The 26,433-nt window shown below is 45.0% G+C and overlaps 1 protein-coding gene across 9 annotated transcripts in view; it reads left to right on the top strand.

Annotated features, from left to right (window-relative positions):
• EMID1 (EMI domain containing 1) overlaps positions 1-26,433 on the top strand; it is a 224,204-nt gene that overhangs the window by 162,084 nt on the left and 35,687 nt on the right. For all 9 annotated transcript variants that reach the window (XM_077296678.1, XM_077296635.1, XM_077296653.1 and 6 more), the window contains 3 exons: positions 4,926-4,979; positions 5,063-5,107; positions 8,935-8,979. In XM_077296678.1, the coding sequence (XP_077152793.1) occupies positions 4,926-4,979; positions 5,063-5,107; positions 8,935-8,979 (144 nt within the window). The remainder of the gene's footprint in view (positions 1-4,925; positions 4,980-5,062; positions 5,108-8,934; positions 8,980-26,433) is intronic.

Genomic DNA, 26,433 nt, shown 5'->3' on the forward strand with positions numbered 1-26,433 from the left:
GCTTTATAATTGGGGTTGGTACCATCAGTTGTGTTGTGCAGAAGTCTGGTAGATACACAGCTGATAGTCCTACTGAATAGACTGTTAGAATTTGCAATATGGCAAGAAAAAAGCAGCTAAGTAAAGAGAAACGAGTGGCCATCATTACTTTAAGAAATGAAGGTCAGTCAGTCTGAAAAATTGGGAAAACTTTGAAAGTGTGCCCAAGTGCAGTTGCAAAAACCATCAAGTGCTACAAAGAAGCTGGTTCACATGAGGACCGCCCCAGGAAAGGAAGACCAAGAGTCACCTCTGCTTCTGAGGATAAGTTTATCCGAGTCACCAGGCTCAGAAATCGCAGGTTAACAGCAGCTCAGATTAGAGACCAGGTCAATACCGCACAGAGTTCTAGCAGCAGACACATCTCTACAACAACTTTTAAGAGGAGACTTTGTGCAGCAGGCCTTCATGGTAAAATAGCTGCTAGGAAACCACTGCTAAGGACAGGCAACAAGCAGAAGAGACTTGTTTGGGCTAAAGAACACAAGGAATGGACATTAGACCAGTGGAAATCTGTGCTTTGGTCTGATGAGTCCAAATTTGAGATCTTTGGTTCCAACCACGGTGTCTTTGTGCGACGCAGAAAAGGTGAATGGATGGACTCTACATGCCAGGTTCCCACCGTGAAGCAAGGAGGAGGAGGTTTGATGGTGTGGGGGTGCTTTGCTGGTGACACTGTTGGGGATTTATTCAAAATTGAAGGCATACTGAACCAGCATGGTTACCACAGCATCTTGCAGCGGCATGCTATTCCATCCGGTTTGCGTTTAGTTGGACCATCATGTATTTTTCAACAGGACAATGACCCCAAACACACCTCCAGGCTGTGTAAGGGCTATTTAACCAAGAGGGAGAGTGATAGGGTGCTACGCCAGATGACCTGGCCTCCACAGTCACCAGACCTGAACTCAATCGAGATGGTTTGGGGTGAGCTGGACTGCAAAGTGAAGCAAAAGGGCCAGCAAGTGCTAAGCATCTCTGGGAACTCCTTCCAGATTGTTGGAAGACCATTTTCGGTGACTACCTTTTGAAGCTCATCAAGAGAATGCCAGGAGTGTGCAAAGCAGTCATCAAAGCAAAAGGTGGCTACTTTGAAGAACCTAGAATATAAGACATATTTTCAGTTGTTTCACACTTTTGTGTTAAGTATATAATTCCACATGTGTTAATTCATAGTTGATGCCTTCAGTGTAAATTTACAATTTTCATAGTCATGAAAATACAGAAAAATCTTTAAATGAGAAGGTGTGTCCAAACTTTTGGTCTGTACTGTGTGTATATATATATATATATACAGTATATATATATATATATATATATATATATATATATATATATATATATATGCAACAACGTTTTTTTATTTGCATGTGTGCATGTGTGAGGTGATGGAAGGGAGATACAGTACCTGTCACTGCCCATGATGGCGTCAGTGATGTAAAACCAGAGCAGTTTCTTCCAGCACACTACGTGTTCTGAGGATTAAGTGAGAGTTATGTTTTGGGCTGGTTTTAGTCACAGCAGACTAGTGGGGGATACCGAGTCGCTGCAGGCCACACGCCGTCGTCACTCCGTCCAAGGACAGCAATTCAGCACAGTCCAGTCCATTCTCTCTGTCCAGTGCTGCTCTTACTTACCATAGCCATTTAAAGTGATACCTGTGAATGTCCTTTACACTCTATCCTATAGGATATATAAAGGGTCCATAGCAGTCTGTAACCGATGAAGGCCAAGATTGGCCGAAACATTTTTTGATTATTTTAACTGCATTAAACTACAAAAAATTTGTCCAAAAGTTGAGTGCCAAGTTCTTTTTAGGATCATGTGATCAGTCATATGATGGAGGAGTCACAAGGTCTGGGCTTAAATGGCTGAAGGCCAGAGCTTTCAGTGTTCAGTGTGGGCCTGGAGAGGGGGCACTCCAGGAAAGTGTTGCTTGGACTTGTAAACCTGAACAGTGTGTGTTCTGACAGCCGTGAGCGAGAGGAACCCCGCTCACAGAAGGACTGTTTTTTCTGCCACCATTTTGTTTTGATTTCCTGTTTTGCCCAGAGGGCTGTATTTTCTTTACTACACCTTGGTTTATGCTGCCTACAATAAACCAAAGGAAGTTCTTAAAGCTGCAGTGTACCCGTGTCTACCTCCGTGTACAGCTGAGTGAGGCGATCTACCACAATATATATAGAAACTTTATAAGCGCTGCGGGATATGTTGGCGCTATATAAATAAAATTATTATTATTATTATGATTACTAATTATTATTATAATATATCTTATTAATATTATTATATTCAATAGTAGTATTACAATATTCAATAGTACACATGGAGATAAGAAAGTCTTTAATATTTGCTATTGATTATTATTATTTTTGTATATCAGCCCCAGTTAGAGGGAAAATAAGCAGTAAAAATTATGGTTTAATATATTAAAATGCCTCATAGGAGGTGTAGTGCGTAAAGGAAATTAAATAAATAAATAAAAAAAGCAACCACAAAATAGAAGAAATCATAAATAAATAAAACTAAAAAAAGATACTGTCAGACTGAATTCCTGTTTCTAGCCCTGACCCCACTGAAAAAAATATGTCCAACATACAAAAATAATTTCTTTGAAAGAGTGTATTACGGTACATTTAAAAAAAAATGTCTCTTTTTTTACAGCCATTAAAGGGAATTTGTCAGTAGGATCAACCCTCCTAAGCAGTCTAACTACATGGGCATGTAGATCATAGGAAGCTGAATAAAGTTATATCTTGATATCTGTGATTCGATGTCTTATTCCAGACAAATCCATGTTTGTTGTAACCTTTGTAAACGAGCTGTTAAGATCTATGGGCCGGATAGAGATCTGGAGACTCTGCCTCCAGAGCTTATTTTCAATGAAAAGGGTGAATTATCAGTATGAGACATGTACGGACTGACAATCTGCTCTCCTGACAAACACTTTAATTTAAAATAATCCCTGGAGGCAGATTCTCAAGGAGATCTATGTCCGGCCCATAGACTGGAACAGCTCACTTACATATAAGAAAAACATGGATATCTTTGGAATAAGACATCACATCGCAGATATCAAGATGTCATTTTATTCAACTTTCTATGATCTACATGACAATATAGAAGGCTTTTGAGGGTCTAACCCAGTGTTTCCCAAACTCCAGTCCTCACGGACCCCAATAGGTCATGTTTTCAGGATTTCCTTAGTATTGCACAGGTGATGGAAGTATCAGGAGTTCTCTCACTTGTGCAGCACTATGAAAATCCTGAAAACATGACCTGTTGGGGTCCGTGAGGACTGGAGTTTGGGAAATACTGGTCTAAACCTACTGACAGATTGCCTTTAAGAGCGCATGTAGAATAAATCCCCAAAACGTTCTTGGTGAGAAAGAGGGGGAAATGGCCCGGTCATGAACAGGTTAAAAGAGTTGTCAGAGATTTTCAAAATGATATGCACAGTCACAGTAGCGCTAAAACAATTAAGTAATCATTACTCACCCTCTGTTCCAACTATCTGTCCCCATGGCTCCCCGACGGTATACGGTTTACATCGGCTGTGACATCTACAACCAATCACTGGCCTGATCTTAAAAAAACTGTTGACTTGAACAACCATGCATAAATTCTAAAGCAAAAAATTGTATTACACTGGCGCTAGACACCTAGGGAGCATAAGACGGGAGCCTCAGATGCAGCTGGTGGCATAACCAGGTTCTGTGCAGGTCCCTGTTGAGAAGTTTTTACCAGTGAATTGAATAGAAAAAGTCACCGCGCTATACTGAGGCTAGAAAGGATGCAAATGAATTGTGATTAGTATCAACAATTGTTGATGTTGTCCAGTACTTACTTTTTTTTGCTGCTGTTGTGTAGTGTGCGGTCTGCCCAAAAAACAGCGCGATATGGGATTGATATGTGATACGGCGCTGTGATAAGTAGTGTTGTATCAATAAGGGGTGAGCAAGTACAGAGGGTCCAGGTAGATGGTCCAAAGAATGTGGTATAGTCTGCAGCGATTGGTAGAATATTGGTTGCTGCTTCGTATATTGTGAAAAAAGGTTATACACCTATATTATGCACCACTGCACGTAATCAGCTTGCACTTACTTGTGATGTTCTGTAGGTCCAGCAGCTTGCAATAGGAGTGGTGCTAGAGTCCGTAATTCCTATGCAGCAGTATGCCAGCGAGTAGCAAGGACGCCAGTACCTCGCGTCCTCCGGCCGGAAGCAACGCTGAGGATGCAGCGTGAAGATGAGGGTGGAGCTAGTGTAACGTCACAAGTAGCAGGGACGGGTGCGCGAGAGAGACAAGCTGCCAACACGTTTCTAGGGGTATCTCCCCTCTTCGTCAGGGCTATGTCTCTGGTGGGAACACCCATCCTTAAATAGCACCTTGCTCACTCACTGTTTAATAGATCGCAGGCACCTCTAGTTAGTAGTTTTGTAAAATAGGGCTGAAGCTGCTGATTACCAATTCCTTTCTTGGTATCCAGGTGTCCACCGTAATCCCAGCGCCACTCCTCTTGCTAGCCGCTGGACCTAGAGAGCAGCACAAGTAAGTGCAAATTGATTACGTGCAGTGGTGCATAATATACAGTAGGTGTATAACCGTATCACATATCAATCCCATATCGCGCTGTTTTTTGGGCAGACCGCACACTTGCAAATAAGCTGTTAAAGCCAAGGACAATTTTCTACACACAGTGGTCCCCCATGCACATACCACAACAGCAGCAAAAATACAAGTAAGTACTGGAAAACATCAACAATTGTTGATACTAATCACAATTAATTTGTATCCTTTCTAGCCTCAGTATAGCGCGGTGACTTTTTCTATTCATACATAAATTCTGTTTCTTAAAATGAAGGAATTTTGTTTCACTATGCAGGGGTTACTAGGTCCACCTGGGAGAGATGGTCCCAAAGGGGAGAAAGGAGACAGTGTGAGTATGAGTGTAACATGGCGTACTGCATTACGGTAATTAATGGTAATGATTATGACTTACAGATCTGTTTTGCAATGTAGGGTGAAATAGGCCTGCCTGGAGACTCTGGGGCAAAAGGGGAACTGGTAAGCATTTTAATGTCATTATTACCACTTAAACTAATTTACTGTATATCTGTGTCTTTACTAACCCATAATCTTTTGAAATTGTAATTTTCCATTACATCTAACAAAAAAAAATAGCTGAACACAGCTGTTTATTTTTTTTCTTTTAAATGAGAATGTTTATACCCTTTTTTATCATATGCAGCCTTAGAGTTAAAGAAGTAGTCTCATGGAGACAAGCCATGTCCATTTGCCCTAGTAAAGCATATGGACCTTTTGGGATGTACCATACTTGGGATCCCCTGTATGAATGGAGAGCTGCTCATTTGCTGTCAGGACCCCATCTTGTAAATTTAATTTGTTTGCCATGAGTGAAACTATTATAAATATTTATATTTGTACTAGCTGTACTACCCGGCTTCGCCCGGGTTAATGACTGCTGTTAGCAAAATAGAATGTGTTAACAAAAATTTATTCTGCACGCAAAAACCACAAAACAAATAGATAGAAATGTAATTATTAAAAGGCAAAAACTAAGCTAATAGAAGCATTTCACAACATATATTAGCTTTGTTATACTGAGAATGTCTTTGTTGCCTATATTAACCAATCAGAGCTCAGATTAATTAACTGTAGCAAAATAGAAGCTGAGCTGTGATTGGTTGCTATTGGCAGCCTGATAAATCCCCAGCCAACAGGAAGCCCTCCCCCCTGGCAGTATATATTAGCTCACACATACACATAATAGACAGGTCATGTGACTGACAGCTGCCGTATTTCCTATATGGTACATTTGTTGCTCTTGTAGTTTGTCAGCTTATTAAATCAGATTTTTATTTTTGAAGGATAATACCAGACTTGTGTGTGTTTTAGGGCGAGTTTCATGTGTCAAGATGTGTGTGTTGAGTTGCGTGTGGCGACATGCATGTAGCGACTTTTGTGAGATGAGTTTTGTGTGGTGACATGCGTGTAGCAACATTTTGTGTGTCGAGTTGCATGTGACAGGTTAGTGTAGCAAGTTGTGTGCAGCAAGATTTGTGCATGGCGAGTTTTGCGCGTGGCGAGTTTTATGTGTGGTGCGTTTTGAGTATGTGCAAGTTTTGTGTGAGGCAACTTTAGCATGTGTTGCAACTTTTGTACATGTGGCAATTTTTCTGTGCAAGTTTTGCATGAGGTGAGTTTTCCATGAGGTGAGTTTTGCACGTGTGGCGAGTTTTGCGTGAGCCTAGTTTTGCATATGGCGAGTTTTGCATGTAGCGAGTTTTGCGCGTGGCGAGTTTTGAGTGGTGACTTTTGTGTTTCGACTTTTATGTGGCGAGGTTGGTGTGTGTGTGGTGAAATGTCTGAGGGTCGTATATGTGTTCAAGCACGTGGTAGTGTGTGGCGCATTTTGTGTTTGTGTTCATATCCCCGTGTGTGGTGAGTATCCCATGTCGGGGCCCCACCTTAGCAACTGTACGGTATATACTCTTTGGCGCCATCGCTCTCATTCTTTAAGTCCCCATTGTTCACATCTGGCAGCTGTCAATTTTCCTCCAACACTTTTCCCTTCACTTTTTCCCCATTATGTAGATAGGGGCAAAATTGTTTGGTGAATTGGAACGCGCGGGGTTAAAATTTCACCTCACAACATAGCCTATGACGCTCTCGGGGTCCAGACGTGTGACTGTGCAAAATTTTGTGGCTGTAGCTGCGACGGTGCAGATGCCAATCCCGGACATACACACATACATACATACACACATTCAGCTTTATATATTAGATATACCTGTATGTAATCTCCTGTATATAGTATATACCTGTGTGTCATCTCACCTATATATAGTATATATCTGTGTGTCATCTCCTCCTGTATATAGTATATACCTGTATGTCATCTCCTCCTATACATAGCATATACCTGTATGTCATCTCCTCCTGTATATACTATATACCTGTAGGTAATCTGCTCCTGTATATAGTATATACCTGTGTGTCATCTCCTCCTGTATATAGTATATACCTGTATGTCATCTTCTCCTGTATGTAGTATGTACCTGTATGTCATCTCCTCCTCTATATAGTATATACCTGTGTGTCATCTCTCCTGTATATAGTATATATCTGTGTGTCATCTCCTCCTGTATATAGTATATACCTGTGTGTCATCTCCCCTGTAAATAGTATATACCTGTGTGTCATCTCCTCCTGTATATAGTATATATCTGTATGTCATCTCCTCCTGTATTAGCCCTCGTTCACACGTTATTTGATCAGTATTTTTACCACAGTATTTGTAAGCTAAATTGGCTGCCTGATAAATCCCCAGCCAACAGTAAGCCCACCCCCTGGCAGTATATATTAGCTCACACATACACATAATAGACTGGTCATGTGACTGACAGCTGCCGGATTCCTATATGGTACATTTGTTGCTCTTGTAGTTTGTCTGCTTATTAATCAGATTTTTATTTTTGACGGATAATACCAGACTTGTGTGTGTTTTAGGGCGAGTTTCGTGTGTCAAGTTGTGTGTGTTGAGTTGCGTGTGGCGACATGCATGTAGCGACTTTTGTGAGATGAGTTTTGTGTGGCGACATGCGTGTAGCAACTTTTTATGTGTCAAGTTGCATGTGACAGGTTAGTGTAGCAAGTTGTGTGCAGCAAGTTTTGCGCATGGCGAGTTTTGCGCGTGGCGAGTTTTATATGTGGTGCCTTTTGAGTATGTGCAAGTTTTGTGTGAGGCAACTTTTGCATGTGTTGCAACTTTTGTGCATGTGGCAATTTTTCTGCGTGTGCAAGTTTTGCGTGTGGCGAGTTTTCCATGAGGTGAGTTTTGCACGTGTGGCGAGTTTTGTATGTGGAGAGTTTTGCGCGTGGCGAGTTTTGAGCGGCGACTTTTGTGTTTCGACTTTTATGTGGCGAGGTTGGTGTATGTGTGGTGAAATGTGTGCTGAGGGTGATATATGTGTTCGAGCACGTGGTAGTGTGTGGCGCATTTTGTGTGTGTGTTCATATCCCCGTGGTGGTGTGGTGATTATCCCATGTCGGGGCCCCACCTTAGCAACTGTACAGTATATACTCTTTGGCGCCATCGCTCTCATTTTTTAAGTCCCCCTTGTTCACATCTGGCAGCTGTTAATTTGCCTCCAACACTTTTCCTTTCATTTTTTCCCCATTATGTAGATAGGGGCAAAATTGTTTGGTGAATTGGAACGCGCGGGGTTAAAATTTCGCCTCACAACATAGCCTATGACGCTCTCGGGGTCCAGACGTGTGACTGTGCAAAATTTTGTGGCTGTAGCTGCGACGGTTCAGATGCAAATCCCGGACATACACACACACATACATCCATACATACATACACACATACTCACATTCAGCTTTATATATTAGATTATACTAGCTAGTTCAGAATGTTATAAAAGTTAGCTCCAAACGCTGCTGTTTAACGATTTAAAGGCTGCTGTCATTCAATGACAGTGGCAATTATGTGGTGCTATCGAAGGACCCATTGGCCCCCTGCGATGAGATCGCGGGGAGTCAGTGTGTTGCCATTGCAGCCAGAGGTCAACTGTGGTTGTACCCTAAGAGAGCTAAAAAAAATACAAGTAATAGATAAAAGTTAGAAAAATATTGAAATAAAAAAAAATTGAAAATAAAGAAACTGGAAACATAAAAAAATAAACTTAGCGCCAGAAATGTGACAGTTTTTTCTACTGTATGGGAATACTTTTTTAATGTGTCCAGAATAAAGATGAATTATTTTACCAGTGGAAGTGCTGACTTTGCTCAATCGGGAAAGGTTTAACATTCTGTATGCTGATCCAAAATTTTTCTGTGTTTTCCCTCTTTCCATGATGTCACAGGGTCCTCCTGGGCTGAAAGGTGAACCTGGGGAAAAAGGAGAGCCGGTATGTTTTCCACTATTCCCATTCCTCTTTCAAACTCACTCCATTTTCACACCACCTAACCACCATTGGAGAACCCTTACTTATGCTGTACAGAAAACTTCAGTAGATTACGGTACTTTCTAGCATTTTAAAACCAAAAGCCACACAGAACTGACATGTCATGAACTGGAGAACTACTTTGTCCTGCATTTGAGGATATGCAACTGTCAAAAACATTTGTATTTCTACAACATTATACCTCTCTCAGTAGCAGCAGAACGGCTCAGGCAGGAACATACTTGTAAATGATGTAAAATGAGTCTTCCAGCTTGTTCCATATACTGGACTCTAACCATAAAGGTGGCAACAATTTCTACCGTGAAGACAAGTCAAGGTGTCAGCTGATGGTATCGCACTACCAATCATTCCAAATTTGACAATTATTTTGACTCTTCACAGTCTTCATCTGCAATAAATGTTGAGTAAGAGTGCAACTGTTTTCATTTGTACTAACCAAGAGTTACTTGATGTTTTTTTCTCTAGTAACAACTATAGTTCAGACTAGGATATGGAGACATTTTAGGGCATTTTTTTTAACTTAACTGCATGTCTATTTGGCTAGAAAGCATTGTTGCATAAAGGTTTCATTAAAAATTTTCGACCATCTGTCAGAATTCTCTAAGCCGATACATGACCAAATTAGTGTTGTATATTGCTATGTACTGCAATTAGAGATGACCAGATCACGTCGCCATCCCCGGTACACGGTCCAGGTCAGTGCTCTCTTGCCATGGTCAGGAGCCGCGGAAATTTCCTTACCATCTTGGATCCCAGGATTGGGTTAGATTAACTGGGCTGGCAAAATGTCACGTGTGCCACACACCGCAGAGATGACATACGCTGCCAGGCCAGTGTATCAAATACCAAGCTGGAAACCCCAGAAGCTCAATAACATTATGTAGCTCTTGTCCATGACCAAAGAGCACTGACCCGGTCCATGGACCAGGGTTGCGCACAGTGATCAACTTATATCCAACTGTAATACAAAATTTGGTATCAAGAAATATTACAAAAATGCTTTTTCAGCCCAAAATACACACATTTCAATAACAAATGCCACTAAAAGTATCCATACCCTTTAAAGAGATCCTAAACTAAGGAACATTTTACTCATGAAAGCATAAAAATACTCATACTTTATAAAATATACCTCTATAAGCAGCTGTGAAAGCAGTGAGGAATCTAGAAAGAAAAATAAGCCATTCTACCCAAGGGAATACCTATTAGGGGATGAGAAAGGATTCGGTACTCGGCGAGTAATGCGGTACTCGAATCCTAGCGAGTATTTCACTACTCGCCTCTCAATATTCGTATCTCCCGCCCAGCAATAGCCAATCACAGTAATGCTGCAGCCTTCTTGGTTGTGATTACTGTGATTGGCTGGCTGCGCGGCGTCATAGATGAGTCATCATAGTAGGCTATGACTCATAGGCTCTATACAAGCCCTGCCGGCGCCATTTTCTGCATATTGCATCCGGAACACAGCTAGGAGAGTGTGAGCAGCTGCTAGGGAGAGTTGTGCTTTCGGAAATCGTCCAGGAATCATCTAAAAAAAAACACAAAAGCTCTTGTGAGAGCTATTCTAGTAGTAGGTGACTAGTAGTACAGGGAGACAGGCCGGAGAGTTACACACATAGTACCTCAATATCTCTTGCTGAAAGTACTGTATAAGGTCAGGGAGTAGTGACAGTTTTCCCAGCTATTTTTGGGGTCACATTTGCCCCTGCAGGCCAGTTTTTTTTGCTTTTGCGGTGCTGTTTGCACACCGAATAGCACGCACGGTACTGCACAACTGCACTTCTGTCTTCTGTAGTGACTGGCGAGCAAAATATTCAACGTTAAACTCAGGCCAATTTTTTTGCCCTTATGGTGCTGTTTGCACACCGAATAGCACACACAGCACTGCACAACTGAGACACAGCCAGCACCATTGTCTTCTGTGGTGACTGGTGAGTCTGGTAGACAGAAGAAGGTTGATGCATCTATGTTCCTGGCGAAAATTCCCGGTCTGGAAAGTAAACGTGTCTGGAAGCCAGAAGAGCAAGAGCAAATACTGTCTTGTATGGCAGATAAGGCCTCAATGAAATTTTCTAGAAGCACCCAATCCTCCACGACCACACAGTCTACTGTCGATACACAGAACGCTGGGTCATCCAATCCTCAACATATTCCTACTTCCTTTCCCCCTCAGCAGTCACAGGAAACATTTGACCCCATGCTTGGCCACTCCGGTGATCTGTTTGGTACAAATGATCCTTTGGTTGTCTCTGGCCTCTCAATGTGCAACATTAAAGAGGAACGTGAGGAGGTATCTTCTGTTCATGGCCAAATATTTGAAAACCCACAGACAGAAGAAAGTCACTTTCAGCCACGTGATATACCGGCTCAAGACGTGGAGGCTGATGATGACGAAACACATCCCTGCCAACCCTGCGTTACACCAGCACGTGTTAAACAATCTAAAGCATGCTCTCACCAATGCCGTAACCGGAAAGGTTCTCCTAACAACAGACACGTGGACAAGTAGTAGTGGATAGGGACGATACATTTCTGTCACGGCACACTGGCTGAACCTGGTGGAGGGTGGGACAAAGTCGCAAACTGAAATATCACATATCCTACCCATGCCACGTATAGCGGGCCCAACCTCAGTCATGGTTTCGCCTCATCATATACGTCAAGTCTCTCTTCTTCCTCCTCCTCCACCTCATCATCCTAGGCTGAATTACCCTTCACATCACTCCCAAGTTGGGAGCTGTGCAGCAGCGCATCGGCAAAGCGGCAACATGCTCTGCTGAAGCTGATCTGCTTAGGTCAAACACCACACAGTGTGGCAGAGCTGTGGCAAGGAATAAAACAACAGACCGATCAGTGGCTCTCCCCACTGCAACTAGAACCCGGTCTGGTTGTCAGCAATAATGGGCGTAACCTGGTGGTGGCACTAAAGCTTGGTAAGCTGGTACACGTGCCATGCATGGCTCACGTGCTGAACCTAGTGGTTCAGAAATTTATCAAAACATACCGTGACTTGCCGTACCTACTTGAGAAGGTGCGCCGTATTTGTGCCCATTTCCGCCATTCCTTTACCGCTGTTGCCGATCTTGCAGCGCTTCAAAAGCAATTTAATTTGCCAAATCAATGACTCATTTGCGACCTGACCACATGGTGGAACTCAGCATATCATATGTTGGCAAGGATTAGTGAGCAGCAGAGGGCACTTTCTGAATACCAGCTTAAACATGCCCGTCAGACTGCGAATCAGTCAAAACACGTAACAACTGTCGAGTGGGTGTGGATCGCTGACATTTGTGAGGTGCTTGATAACTTTGAGTACTGCACCAAACTCGTGAGCTTTGATCAGGCTATTATCAGTGTGATGCCCCAGGGTCCTGGTTGTCACAGTGGCATTGCTTTCCTCACGGGGAGAGTGATGTCACGCTTGGAAGCGATGGAGGATTCCTTTTGACAGGTAATCAGCACATACAACACCGTTCTGACTCCAGGCCAGAAGGGGGAGCTCTACACCCGACTTAAGGGGAGCTGTTCTCTCTGGTTGAGAGGAGGAGTTAGTTGCTAGCCAGTTGCTAGGCAGTTAGGAAGATTTAGACAGTTGGTGCCGAACAGCAGACTGGAGCAGTCTGAGGCAGAAAGACGGGTGAGGGGCCGTAAAGCCTGAGGTGCTGTAGCTCCTAGATAGCGAGATACAGAAGGAAGAACAGCCTTTAGCTAACGTGTCAGAGAGCGAAGCACAGAAGAGTGACAACAAGGGAGAATAGCAGCAACTGGGCTACCTCCCTGACAGAGTGCAGATACCGGTAACCGGAAGACCGAAGTTGTGTCATACTCTAGGAGGCACAGCAGAAACCGATAGACAGCTAGACTACATGTAATTTGTCCGCCCTAACACCCAAGAGACACAGTGACACATAGAGCCCGGGTCGTGATAGAGACACTGTAAAAAGGCTCGAGTCACCTGTCATACGGGTTTGAGTCCTACCTAAAGGTGGACAGAGAGAACTGAGAGGACCTTGCCAGAAGCCTTAGGCAGTAAGGGACTACAATACCACCAAGCTAAAAGGAAGGCTGTTAACTCCACCTGGTTAAAGCTGGACTCTGAACTCACTTCCATGCCGGCTGGACCCTGCCTGTACCTGTGATCTGGTGCCCTGGATTGTGGCTGCCTGCTACCATCAGTAAACCAGGTAAAAAGACTGCACAACTGCGTCCTTCGTTATTTACCGCACCACTCACCATCTTTCATCTATTCACCGGGAGCCCTGGGGACCTACTTCACCTGTGGGAAGTTATACCATCTGGCTGCCGTAACATCACCCCAGAGGACCGTTGGTCATCCCTGACCGAATACCACAGGTGGCATCATGAACTTTATTTTAGAAACCCCTTTTAAAGACCTTTCCTTTAACATGGGCGCCCAGGGTCACGGACCGGGTCGCTGCCGCCATGACACGTCCCTTTAAGTACCTGACCCGGTACCGAGTACCCCCACTGCCCTGACGGGCGACTCAACAGCATTATCATCTCGATGCTATGTACATTGAAAGAGTCGCTGCATAATCTAAACATTGAATCTTTGAGTGGCCATCAGCAGGGTATGGAGCAAGATTTCACACTGGGTGATCCTACCCAGCCCAGCCAATATCATGATGAGGCAAGATTGGGTGATGAAAATGAGGAGGAAGATGAGGAGGGAGAGGACTTATTTTTATGTGGTACCGAGGGAACCCATGATGCTACAGAGGGGTTCCCAACCCCAGCTTCAGGTCTGTCCAGCATGGGTGAGCTGGAGAGGAGGAGGTGGAGGAGGAGGAGGAGAGTCAGTGTGAGGAGAGGATGGGTATTGTTCCTCCGTCTGGGGCCACAGAACATGTGCCTCATTGCAGGGCAGCACGGTGGCGCAGTGGTTAGCACTGCAGCCTTGCAGCGCTGGAGTCCTGGGTTCAAACCCCACCAAGGACAACATCTGGAAAGAGTTTGTATGTTCTCTCCGTGTTTGCGTGGGTTTCCTCTGGGTACCCTGGTTTCCTCCCACATTCCAAAGACATACTGATAGGGAATTTAGATTGTGAGCCCCAACGGGGACAGCGATGATAATGTGTGCAAACTGTAAAGCGCTGTGGAATATGTTAGCGCTCTATAAAGATTATTATTATTTTTATTATTGCAGCTTGGCACACATGGCACAGTTCATGTCTAATTGTCTGTCCCAAGACCCTTGCGTGATCCACATTTTCAACAGCAACCTACTGTATACTGGTTGGTCACCTTTCCCCACCCACGGTACAAGGACAAATTTCCTTCACTACTGTTGCAGTCACCAAGGGGTTTCACAATTGAATCCATCAAGAGGGCCGTTGTTGATCATTTGATAACAACATCAGACTCAGACACCGCTGGTAGCAGAGGTACCAGCTCTTTGCAACAACATGCATTAATGAGGAGAGACAGGCCCAGCAGGTCCAAAAGAGGTGGGGGGAAAATGTCCACAAACTGGGCCATCTTCAATAAACCGGCTCATCAGCAAGGGCTATCTGGACTGGTAACAATGTCAAGGAGGCAGAAGATGAACAACATGATCAACGAGTATCTAAGTGACCATACCTGCATCCTTCCTGACGCTTCGGTTCCATTTAATTACTGGGTATCCAAGCTGCACAGTTGGCCAGACCTCTCCTTATATGCCTTGGAGGTTCTGGCCTACCCTGCTGCTAGTGTGGTGTCAGAGCGTGTTTTCAGTGCCGCTGGGGCGATCATCACAGATACACGCACATGGCTGATTACAGACAATGCAGACAGGCTGACTCTGGTGAAATTTAACAAGGACTAGATTTCGCCACAGTTTTCAAGCCCTCCAGATGACATCATCCCAACCTAAAGTCATCCAAAACGTTCTTTTATGCTACTGTGATCACGTCCATCCCTTCCCATACAAACCCCTTTCCTCCTTCTTACATGTGTATCCTGCTCCTGCCACATGTACCTCATGGTCAACAAGCTAGAAACAATGTTCCATTCATTAATATTTCCCTTCGGACGCAATTGTGATGAAACCTCCTTCCTGCATCAACCATGGTATCATGCCCCTTGGGCTAATTTTTGGAAACACTATGTCTATGCCTGCACATTGGGCACTGGAACTACCATGCTAGTAGTCTAGTTTCATAATTGTCTGGCACTTGAGGCCTCCTTCCTGCGTCAACCATGATACAGCCCCTTTGGCTCATTTTTTTAAGACACCATGCCTGCACATTGTGCAGTGGCTGTGGAACAACAAGGACAGTAGTCCAACCTTTAGAATTGTGAACCCCTTGTGATGATGATTTGTGTCTTCTACCTGCGTTAACCAACACACTGCTTTTTACCGCCTGCTTTTAAACAATCATGCACCCATTTCAGCCTTTTCCTCAGGCCCCCAGACCGCTTTGTAGGGTCCAGCATAAAATTACTCGCATTTCCCATTGACTTGCATTGGACTCGCTACTCTTTACAAATACCTGAGTATTAAGACCTACTCGTTACGAGTATAGCAAGTCCGAATATTTCACTACTCGCTCATCCGTAGTAACAAAATAAATGCCTATTGTACTTTTACTTCTCATAGTCCTATATACATCACATGCCTGGACCAAACTTTCCAGAGTTGTGGAATTTCACTGCTCTTCAAAGTATATTATATAATTGCTTACCCTTTTTGTCTACATAAAACTGTAAAATCCTTAATTCAGATTTGAAGAATATGCACTTACTATTAGATTAGAAATCAAATAATTTGTAGGTCAAAAAGAACCAATGAATTAAGCCGGCTTGCCTGTCATATGGCAGTGTGCCAATGATCTGTGAATGCGACTGAGATAGCGACATGATGTAACTCAAACCTAGAACAAATGAAGCTAAATTATTGTAAGGTTTCTCAGCTACTTATATAGATTTATACTGTGTGAAATACTGATAAATACTAATTTATAAATTGTAGATCCTAAAGGGAATCTGTCAGTAGGATCAACCCTCCAAAGTCGTCTATTTGGGCATGTAGGTCATAGGAAGATGAATAAAATGATACTGTAACGGGGTCTACCATGCTGGAGTACCTCTTTCAGTACCACCCCGTGTTTCAGGAGGTCCACTCTGCTTTGGCTGAAGTCTGAATGAAGGACGCTGGCTGGAATTCCTTGGTTACATGGGCGCATATAAAAGATCACTGCTTCTCAACGTATTTCCAGTGTGTCAACACTTTACTCACAGGACACAGAATATATCACACAGATACAGAGGGCGGGCCAATTGAAAAGCGGCAGGCCAGACATACATTACAATAGCCGCAGGCGGCCGGAGCCTGCCGATATTTACTGTGGGAATTACAAAGGTGGGGGAGGTCAGAAGGGGGATATCTTGTCCCCTCTGCCAAGGGGCGCAGCCTGTGGGCTGATGCATTAGGGACATGCATCTCACATGGAACCTATTATACATACATAGAACTGCACAACATATTCTGGGTGCTGGGGGGTTCCGTAACACGGCTCTCCTTTTCAGCGACGCGATCGGCATACACAGTCTGATCCTTAACGGATCGGTTTGGGGATGACCAAAGTTTATGGGGTTGGTACAAGTTCAGTTTGTCGACTTAGTCCATTGGCGTTACTGTTTTGTTTGCCGGGTCTGTAGTGGATGGTGAAGTCCAAAGGTTGTAGGGCTAAACTCCACCGCAGTAATCTGGCGTTGTCTCCAGAGACCCGATTAAGCCAGACTAGGGGATTATGGTCCGTTAGGAGGGAAAACTGTCATCCATACAAATATGGTTGCAACTTTTTGAGTGCCCATACTACCGCCAGGCACTCCTTCTCGATGTCCGCATAGCTTACTTCACTGGGCAGTAGTTTTCGACTCAGGTAAGCTACCGGGTGTTCTTGGCCGTACGGCCCGACTTGGCTCAGTACTGCCCCCAATCCAAACATAGAAGCGTCTGTGTGAACAAGGAAACGTTTAGTTGGATCGGGTGCGGCCAATACAGGGGTATTTGTGAGGGCGTCCTTTAGCTGGCGGAAGGCTTCCTCACACTCTGGGGTCCAGGTTACCTGGCGGGGTTGGTTCTTACGAGTCAGATCAGTGAGGGGCTTCGCTACGCTGCTGCAATTAGGAACAAATTTCCTGTAATACCCCGCTGTCCCTAGAAACGCCATGACCTGGGTTTTAGTGCGTGGGGTGGGCCATTTGGCTATGGCCTCAATCTTGGCTGGTTCTGGTCACTGTTTCCCACTTCCCACCCAATGCCCTAAATACTGAACCTCTGCTTTGCCCACGTGACACTTGTTTGGGTTCAGGGTGATTCCGGCCTTGTGGATCCTGTCCCATACTGTCTCTAGGTGATTTAGATGCTCTTCCCATGTCGCGCTGTAGATGGCGATGTCATCCAGGTAGGCACAAGCATAGTCCTGGAGACCATCCAGAAGCCGGTCAGCCAGCCTCTGGAAGGTCGCCGGGGCATTCTTCATCCCGAATGGCATAACTCGAAACTGGAATAAGCCGAACGGGGTGACAAATGCCGATTTGGGAATAGCGTGAGGACTAAGGGGAATCTGCCAGTAGCCTTTGCATAGATCGATGGTGGTCAAATACTTTGCCCCCGCCAGCCGGTCTAACAACTCATCCACACGCGGCATGGGATACGCATCCATCACCGTTTTCTCATTGAGATTACGATAGTCTACACAAAACCGTGTAGTCCCATCCTTCTTGGGCACTAACACTACAGGGGATGCCCAGGGACTATCTGACTCTTCAATGACCCCTAAACGCAACATCTCTTGTACTTCTTGTCGCATCCCTTCTCGTACAGACTCAGGGATGCGGAAGGGGGGTTGTCGCAGGGGGGTCTGATCCTGGGTCTCAACCTTGTGTTGTGCCATGCGAGTGTACCCTGGTCTCCCCGAAAACATCCTCTATCGCTGTCTCAACAACGCCTCCGCCTGCTGTCTCTCCCGGGGACCTAGGTCTTCACCCAAGTGTACCTGGTCCCATGTTTTAGACTGAGTCCTTTCCCCTAAGACATCAGGCAAGGGAAAATCCTCTGCTTCAGGTGCACAGATGGCCACTACCTCTTCAGGGCGCTCCCGGTAGGGCTTCCGCATATTCACGTGGAACATGCGGATAACCCTGGGGTCGTCACAATCGGCGACATTATAGGTGGTGTCGGCTATTTTCCCCACTACCTGGTAGGGCCCCTGCCATGCAGCTTGGAACTTGTTCTGCCTAGTGGGCTCTAACACCAGGACCTTCTGTCCTATTTCCAAGGTGCGTTCTCTGGCCCTCCGATCATACCATACGCGCTGGCGCCGCTGGGCCACCTGCATGTTCCCACGTACAGCCTGGGTCAGCTCCTGTAGGCGATGCCCTCCCCTTCCCAGTGTTCTAGCACTAAGTCTAGGGGTCCCCTTACCCGCCTCCCGTATACCTGTTCGAACGGGGAGAACCCCGTGGATTCTTGGGGCACCTCCCGATAGGCAAACAGGAGGTGTGGCAAGAATTTCTCCCAGTCCCTGTAGGTCCTGGTAAAAGTCCCAATGAGTTGTTTTAACGTCCCGTTAAAGCGTTCACACAACCCATTGGTTTGCGGGTGGTACGGGGCACTTCTAATGGACTTTACGCTGCACAGATTCCAGAGTTGGTTGGTCACCTTTGCTGTAAACTGGGTACCCTGGTCCGAGATAATCTCCCGTGGAAATCCAACCTGTGAGAAAACCTGGAGCAGGGCAGCCGCCACCGTCTCTGACAGTATGTTAGGTAACGCAACCGCCTCTGGATACCGTGTGTCATAATCTACCACTGTCAATATATACCTTTTCCCTGACGGACTGGGTTTGGCTAACGGCCCTATCAGATCGACCGCTACTCGGCTAAATGGTTCCTCCACAATGGGGAGGGTGCGTAATTTGGCCTTGCATTGATCTCCCCTCTTGCCAATGCGCTGGCAACTATCACAGGTCTGGCAGTACTGACGAACATTATAGGTTACCCCCGGCCAAAAGAAGTTTTGTGTCAGACGATGCCTAGTGTGACTGATGCCGAAGTACCCGGCCAAGGGTATGTCATGAGAGATTCGTAGTAACTCCTGCCTATACTTCTTGGGAACTACCAGCTGTCGTTTTATAGTGGGGCTCGTCCCTGTGTGGTGCTGCTCTGTGATCTGGTAGAGGAGTCCCTGCTTCCATACAAACTGTTCCCTTTCCAGTACCCCTCTCCCCTCCTGTGCCTTCCCACGATATCCCTCCAATGAAGGATCCTCAAGTAACTCCCTCTTAAATTCAGCTGGGGTGGCCCAAGAAATGTGTCTGGCTATGGGAATACGTGTAGGGCTGGGGTGTCTTACCTGGGCCTCCTCTGAGTGTGATTCCCCCTGCGCAGCTCGAGCTTGTCTCCGGGTGGTCACAGGATATGTCTCAGCCAGAGGGGCAACCGAGAAGGCAGACAACATGGGCCCAAGTCATTTCCCAGCAAGACGTCTGCAGGCAAATCCTCCATCAAGCCGACCTCAACAAGGCCATCCCCGACACCCCAGTTCAGGTGAATCCTGGCAGTGGGCAGTCGATGTATGGCTCCCCCTGCTACACGGACTGCCACTGTCCGGTCCGTCTTCTCTCGGTCCCGGACAAGATGAGGCTTCACAAGGGTCAAAGTTGCCCCGGAATCTCTTAGTCCCTGCATACGTTTCCCATTAACCCACACGACCTGTCGATGCCGTTGTCGATTATCTGCCCGGGTTGCCTGCACGGGGTCTACTTCATGCAGCACTTCCTCCATCTCTTCCACCCCCTGGTTAGTCGTAGCCCCCAATGCCGGGTCAGCTTCGCCTTGGTAGCAGTGTACAGTGGCCCGGCTGAAGGTAGCTGTTCCCGCCTTTGGCCACTGGGTATGCTGAGTCCGGTTGGGACATTGTCTTTGCAGGTGGCCCAGCTGATGGCAGGTGTGGCATCGCGCCCCAGGGGGACTGTGGTAGGCCGGGTTTTTAGCTGGTCCCCCTACAATCTGTGGTTTGGGGGCCTCCAGGTCCATGGGAGGACCCCTAGTGACCATCTTTGATCCAGACAACTGAGGCCTCCTGGCATCATGATGTTCATCAGCCAGACGAGCGGCCTCCTCAAGAGTCGTTGTCCCGAAGCCATTCCTGTGTCTCGGGGGATAGTCCATTAAAGAATCGTTCTAACAAGAAGAGCTGGAGGACGTCCTCCTTAGTGGTTGCTTGGCTCCCTTGTACCCACTGTAGCAGTGACCGCCGTAATTTACAGGCCCATTCAGCGTGGGTATCGGTTACTCGTTTTATAAGTCCGCGGAACTTTTGACGGTATGTATTGTGAATTCTGCTCTTGGGCTCCCTCCGGTGGTTGTTGGTGGTAGTGCAGATGTCTTGGGGTTGTAATCTGGGCAGGTGTTTCTGCTGATTGCAGCTCTATTAGGTATTTAGGTGTGCAGGATCCATGAGTCCATGCCAGTTGTCCATTGTACTTGGAGGGATTGCATCTCTCTCTGGCTCCTCATGCCCTGCTGCCAATTCAGCTAAGTGTCTGGTTTTTTGTCTCTGTGCACACATGCAGTGTGCTTTGCAATTCAGTGCAATTCATTGTGTTTTTGTCCAGCTTAGACTTTGTTTGGATTTTTCAGTCATGCTGGATTCTCAGGAGATGCAGATATACTTTCTATGTCTTTAGTTAGATGTAGAATATTTGTATTATCTGCTGTGGATATTTTTAGGATTTTAATACTGACCGCTTAGAATTTTGTCCTATCCTTTTCTATTTAGCTAGAAGTGCCTCTTTTGCTAAATCCTGTTTTTCTGCCTGCGTGTGTTTTTCCTCTTATACTCACAGTCAATATTTGTGGGGGGCTGCCTATCCTTTGGGGTTCTGCTCTGAGGCAAGATAGAATTCCCATTTCCATCTATAGGGGTATTTAGTCCTCCGGCTGTGTCGAGATGTCTAGGATGTGTTAGGTACATCCCACAGCTACTTCTAGTTGCGGTGTTAGTTTAGGGTTTGCGGTCAGTACAGGTACCACCTACTCCTGAGAAAGTCTTTCATGCGGCTCCAAGGTCACCGGATCATAACAGGTATGCCTCTGGTGTCAGCGCATAGCGGGCCAAGATCACTTCTTTGATCCGCTCATAGTCCATACAGTCCTCATCAGGTACCATGCGATAGGCGTCCGCTGCCCGGCCTGTCAGCTTGCTGGCCAGAATCTGAACCCGTTCCTCCGGCTTCACTTGATGAAGGGCACACTGCCTGTCAAAGTCCTGCAGAAAGCCATCAATGTCTTCCTCTACCTCCCCCAACTGTCGGAAGGCATTATACTGGATCTTTTTGTGGCTTACTGTTGAAGGTACCTGGGCGGAGGCCAGAGCTCCCCCTGCTCGCTGACTCTCCATCTTGGCCAGCTCCACTTTGGTCCGCTCTGCCAACTCCATCTTGGCTAGCTCTATCCTGGTCCGCTCGACCATCTTTTCCTTCAGATCAGTAGGCACATCAGCCATCACCTCTCGTATGATCTCTACTGCAGGGTTTGGGCCATAGAACGCCAGTCTGTTCTTTACCTCCCTCTGGAATTCAGTCTCCACCACGTTCACATTGGGGGGCGCTGCACTGTCGTGTTCCATGATGGCTGCTATCAAATCCGCTTTTGTTTTGTTGCTGGCGATTAACCCTCGGGCTTCCACCAGATCTTTTAATGTAGTCCTCTTTAACTTCTGGTAGTTGTTTTCCATTCATTCCTTTCCTCCTGTAGACGGGGTATCACATCCCGCTGTCTGCCACCAGTGTAACGAGGTCTACCGTGCTGGAGTACCTCTTTCAGTACCACCCCGTGTTTCAGGAGATCCACTCTGCTTTGGCTGGAGTCTGAATGAAGGACGCTGGCTGGAATTGCTTGGTTACATGGGCGCATATAAAAGATCACTGCTTCACGTATTTCCAGTGTGTCAACACTTTACTCTTACTAAGCGCTGCAGAATATGTTGGCGCTATATAAATAAAAATTATTATTATTATTATTACTCACAGGACACAGAATATATCACACAGATACAGAGGGCGGGCCAATTGAAAAGCAGCAGGTCAGACATACATTACAATAGCCACAGGTGGCCGGAGCCTGCTGATATTTACTGTGGGAATTACAAAGGTGGGGGATGTCAGAAGGGGGATATCTTGTCCCCTCTGCCCAGGGGCGCAGCCTGTGGGCTGATGCATTAGGGACATGCATCTCACATGGAAGCTATTATACATACATAGAACTGCACAACATATTCTGGGTGCTGGGGGGTTCCGTAACAGATAACTTGTGATCCAATGTCTTATTCCAGAGAAATCCACGTTTTTCTTATTTGTAAATATTCTGTTCCATGCTATGGGGACTGATCTGCAGAGTTTATTTTAAATAAAAGGGGCATTACCAACGTGATGTGTAATGTTTACCAGTGTTAACAGTGTGATGTGTAATGGATGTTCTCTGCTCTCCTGATCTCACTGCAGAGCCGTGTGTGATTAAAACTGACATATCTGCAGGTTCCTCTCAGCTTCAGCTTCCATATCACAAACAGTAAGTGTTGCAATACAGCAGAGCTGCAGCAAATATGTTTGTAAGGAGACAAAGTTCAGTTCTTCTGTGCTTTGTTAGTTCCATGTCTCACACTGGTAACTCCCCCTTTTATTAAAAATTAGCTCTACAGTCAGATTCTCATGCAGATCAGTGTCCGGCCCATAGCCCTGAACAGCTAATTTACATATAAGAAAATGAGAATTTCTCTGGAATAAGACATCGGATCTCAGATATCAAGGTATCATTTTATTCAGCTTCCTATAACCTACATTGTCGCATAGTCGGCTTAGGAGGTTTGATCCTACCAACAGATTCCCGTTAAATGTGTACTGTTAGTCTTGAATACATCAGCAATTATTTAGAAATGAAGTACATACAGTGTTGCCAGCTTATAAGGTATATTTTTCCCTATACTCAGATTCCATTTCTGCATTTCTTATTCTCTTTTTCATTCGCTTCCAAATCTCCTCTGTGAATCAGTCTAATGAACCGTATGAAGTGTCTTTCTGAGTTAACATCTACTGAAATCTAGGTACACAGTAACTGAAATAATTTACTTTAGGAGACCAGTAGTTACTGTATAACCAATAGGAACACATTTCAGCCAGAAAAGTTTTACTAAGTTGATGAATCAGTAATATACTGTACATATTGAGAAATGAACACCTACACTATTCTTGTGTATCATTCATGATGCTCAGCTTGATTGTATTTTGGGGTGACGGGTTCCTTGATAAAGACTGATACAGCTGTGGGGGTTTCCTTTGTCTCACATACTCCACTTACCCCACAGCCTGCCATTTAACCCTTTCTTTACCTGTAACCCCTTCCCTTCTGGAGAATTGCAGATATTGGACATACTGGTCATGTTTTATAAATGATCATATACAAGTGGTTTACTGAAACGTGGCATAAAAATAAGAGTAGTATGTTGTAAAACACTCTGGTTTCATATTAAAAGGAATCTGTCATCAGGTTTTTGCTACCTAATCTGAGAGCAGCATAAGGTAGAGACTTGAGCCTCAATTCATTTTTGCCTTTGGTCCTTTTTTTGACTAGTTTTGTGCTTTTTTTGTATGCTCCCAATTGTTCTATTTGCGCCTTTTTAGGTCTGTTTTATATGTGCTCACCTGTTTTTGTTTTTTTCCTTTACGGGCGGAGTCTAACAACTCCAGATTAAAGAATACACCAAAATGTTGGTACAATTCTTTGTGACTTTTGTCTCCTAAAGTCACAAAACCAAACCTGCACCAAACAGCCCAGTAAGGGATACATAGCTGGAATCAGGATCTTTCCCCCTACATCATGTTCCTCCCATGATGTGGGGGCAAAGACCCTGATTCCAGCACTGTATCACCTACTGGAGTGCTTGGTGACAGATTTCCTTAAAAAAGATAGGACAAATGGTGTTGAACCTGTACAGCTAAAACAATGATGCCACTAAATTAAATATTTTTAAAAATTAGGTTAATGAAGACGTAGTCAAATTAATTTTTACACTTTTTAACTCCAGCAGTGAAGGTGTTAATTACATATGCATCAGAATAACAGGTAGAGTGCATGTAATTTCATGATCATAATAACTAATAGGCTGCTTGATCAGAAGTACTAATTATGTTTATTCTTTGCTAACATTAAGGGTTATGATACAGTTCCGCAATTCAGTGAAATGAGTCAGTGCACAATTACACTTGTATTGAAAACAAATTAAATATAGATCCAAATATAATCAAAGGACTGAAAAGTAAAATCAGCTGACTAGATAATAAAAACTGATGGCACATATCAATGGAGGTCTTTTGAGAATTTACAAAACAAACTGAATGCATTGTTAAATGGAGTCTGTCATCCTAAATTTACACTTAAAACTAACCACATAGCCTTGTTGGAGATGACTCATTCTTTTAGTTTTTTTTTAAATCTGTTCCTTCTTTGCACCTTCCCAAAAAACGTTATTGTAATATGTAAGTATAGGTGTTCGGTGCATGGCTAAATGCCTCAGTTCACAACTCCACACACTTATTTATATTGCTGCCACTCCTTTTCTGTTCATTGACCGAAGATAAAGGCAGGGTTCACATTGCATCAATGGCAATGCGCTGACGGCATCTGTTACACAGCGGCACTAACGCTATGAAACGGATGCGTTAGAGATGTGCCGTCATTCTGTGATCGACCCTCGGGCGTGGTCTGCAGCGTTTCCGGGTCCGTCACCGATAGCGTATGTGGAGCATCTGCGCTATCGCGATTGCATAACGCGATCTTTAAAAGTCACTAGCGTTGATGCAGTCCGTTTAATGCATGCGTTGAATGGACTGCACCAACGCAATGTGAACCCAGCCAAGCCTCTCTCCTGTCCCAGTGCAGGAGAGAGCACAAAAATCACTCTCTCCTCCCTGCTGACAATGTTATTCACCTCTGCTATCACTGCAGTGTAGGAGAGCGCACATAAATCACTCTCTTCTCGCTACTGACAATGCTCTTCACCTATGCTATCACTGCAGTGCAGGAGAAAGCACACAAATCACTCTCTCCTCCCTGCTGACAATGTTATTCACCTCTGCTATCACTGCAGTGTAGGAGAGCGCACATAAATCACTCTCTTCTCGTTACTGACAATGCTCTTCACCTATGCTATCACTGCAGAGCAGGAGAAAGCACACAAATCACTCTTTCCTCGCTTCTCACATTGCTCTTCACCTCTGCTATCACTGCAGTGCAGGAGAGCGCACGTAAATCACTCTCACCTCACTTCTGATATTGCTCTTCAACTCTGTTGTCACTGCAGTGTAGGAGAGCGCACATAAATCACTCTCTCCTTGCTGCTGACAATGCTGTTCACCTATGCTATCACTGCAGTGCAGGAGAAAGCACAAAAGTCACTCTTTCCTCGCTTCTCACATTGCTCTGAACCTCTGCTATCACTGCAGTGCAGGAGAGCGCACATAAATCACTATCACCTGGCTTCTGATATTGTTCTTCACTTCTTTTGTCACTGCAGTGTAGGATAGCGCACATAAATCACTCTCTCCTTGCTTCTGACATTGCTCTTCACCTCTGCTATCACTGCAGTGCAGGGAAGAGCACACAAATCACTCTCTTCTCACTTCTAATATTGCTCTTCACCTCTGCTATCACTGCAGTGCAGGAGAGCGCACACAAATCACTCTCACCTGGCAGCTGACATTGCTGCACAGCTAGCGATGTAATCAGGAAGGAGAGAGTGATTTGTGTTTTCTCTACTGAACACGGTTAGTGATCACATAACTACGGTTTATCTTCAGGCTGCTGGCTCTAGGTAAGCCCGAGCTGTCGGTCAACAAAAGGACTGGCAGCAGTCTAAAAAAGTGGGTGAAGCGGTGGTGCACAGAGGCATTTATTGTTCAAAATATTTTTATTCAGTAAGAAAGAGAAATATACAAACATTATATGGTAACCATTGATAATAATGTCAACGTTCTACACCCCTCTCCCCATCGGTAATTCCATTACCTCTGTGGTGATACCACAGCAGTATACACATCAGTTTGTAAACAATTTGAGAGGGTTAAAGCAGGTCACCCTTATATAAAAGAACAAACACAAATAACAAGATACTGTAAGAAAAAAGAAGAATAGAAAGAAAAATAGAGAGAAGAAAGAGAGAAAGAGCGGATATCGGTGCATGTATAACGATAGAACTCCACCATCTCACAACTCAGTAAGTCCCCATTATGAGGGGCGAGGCAGTACACCCTGTGTCACCCATGTCTGAAAATGTTGTGCTTCTTTAAATTGTATCCATGGGTACCACTTCGCATACCAATTGACACCCGA

This window comes from Ranitomeya variabilis, chromosome 1 (genome assembly GCF_051348905.1).
Source record: "Ranitomeya variabilis isolate aRanVar5 chromosome 1, aRanVar5.hap1, whole genome shotgun sequence".
Taxonomy (NCBI): domain Eukaryota; kingdom Metazoa; phylum Chordata; class Amphibia; order Anura; family Dendrobatidae; genus Ranitomeya; species Ranitomeya variabilis.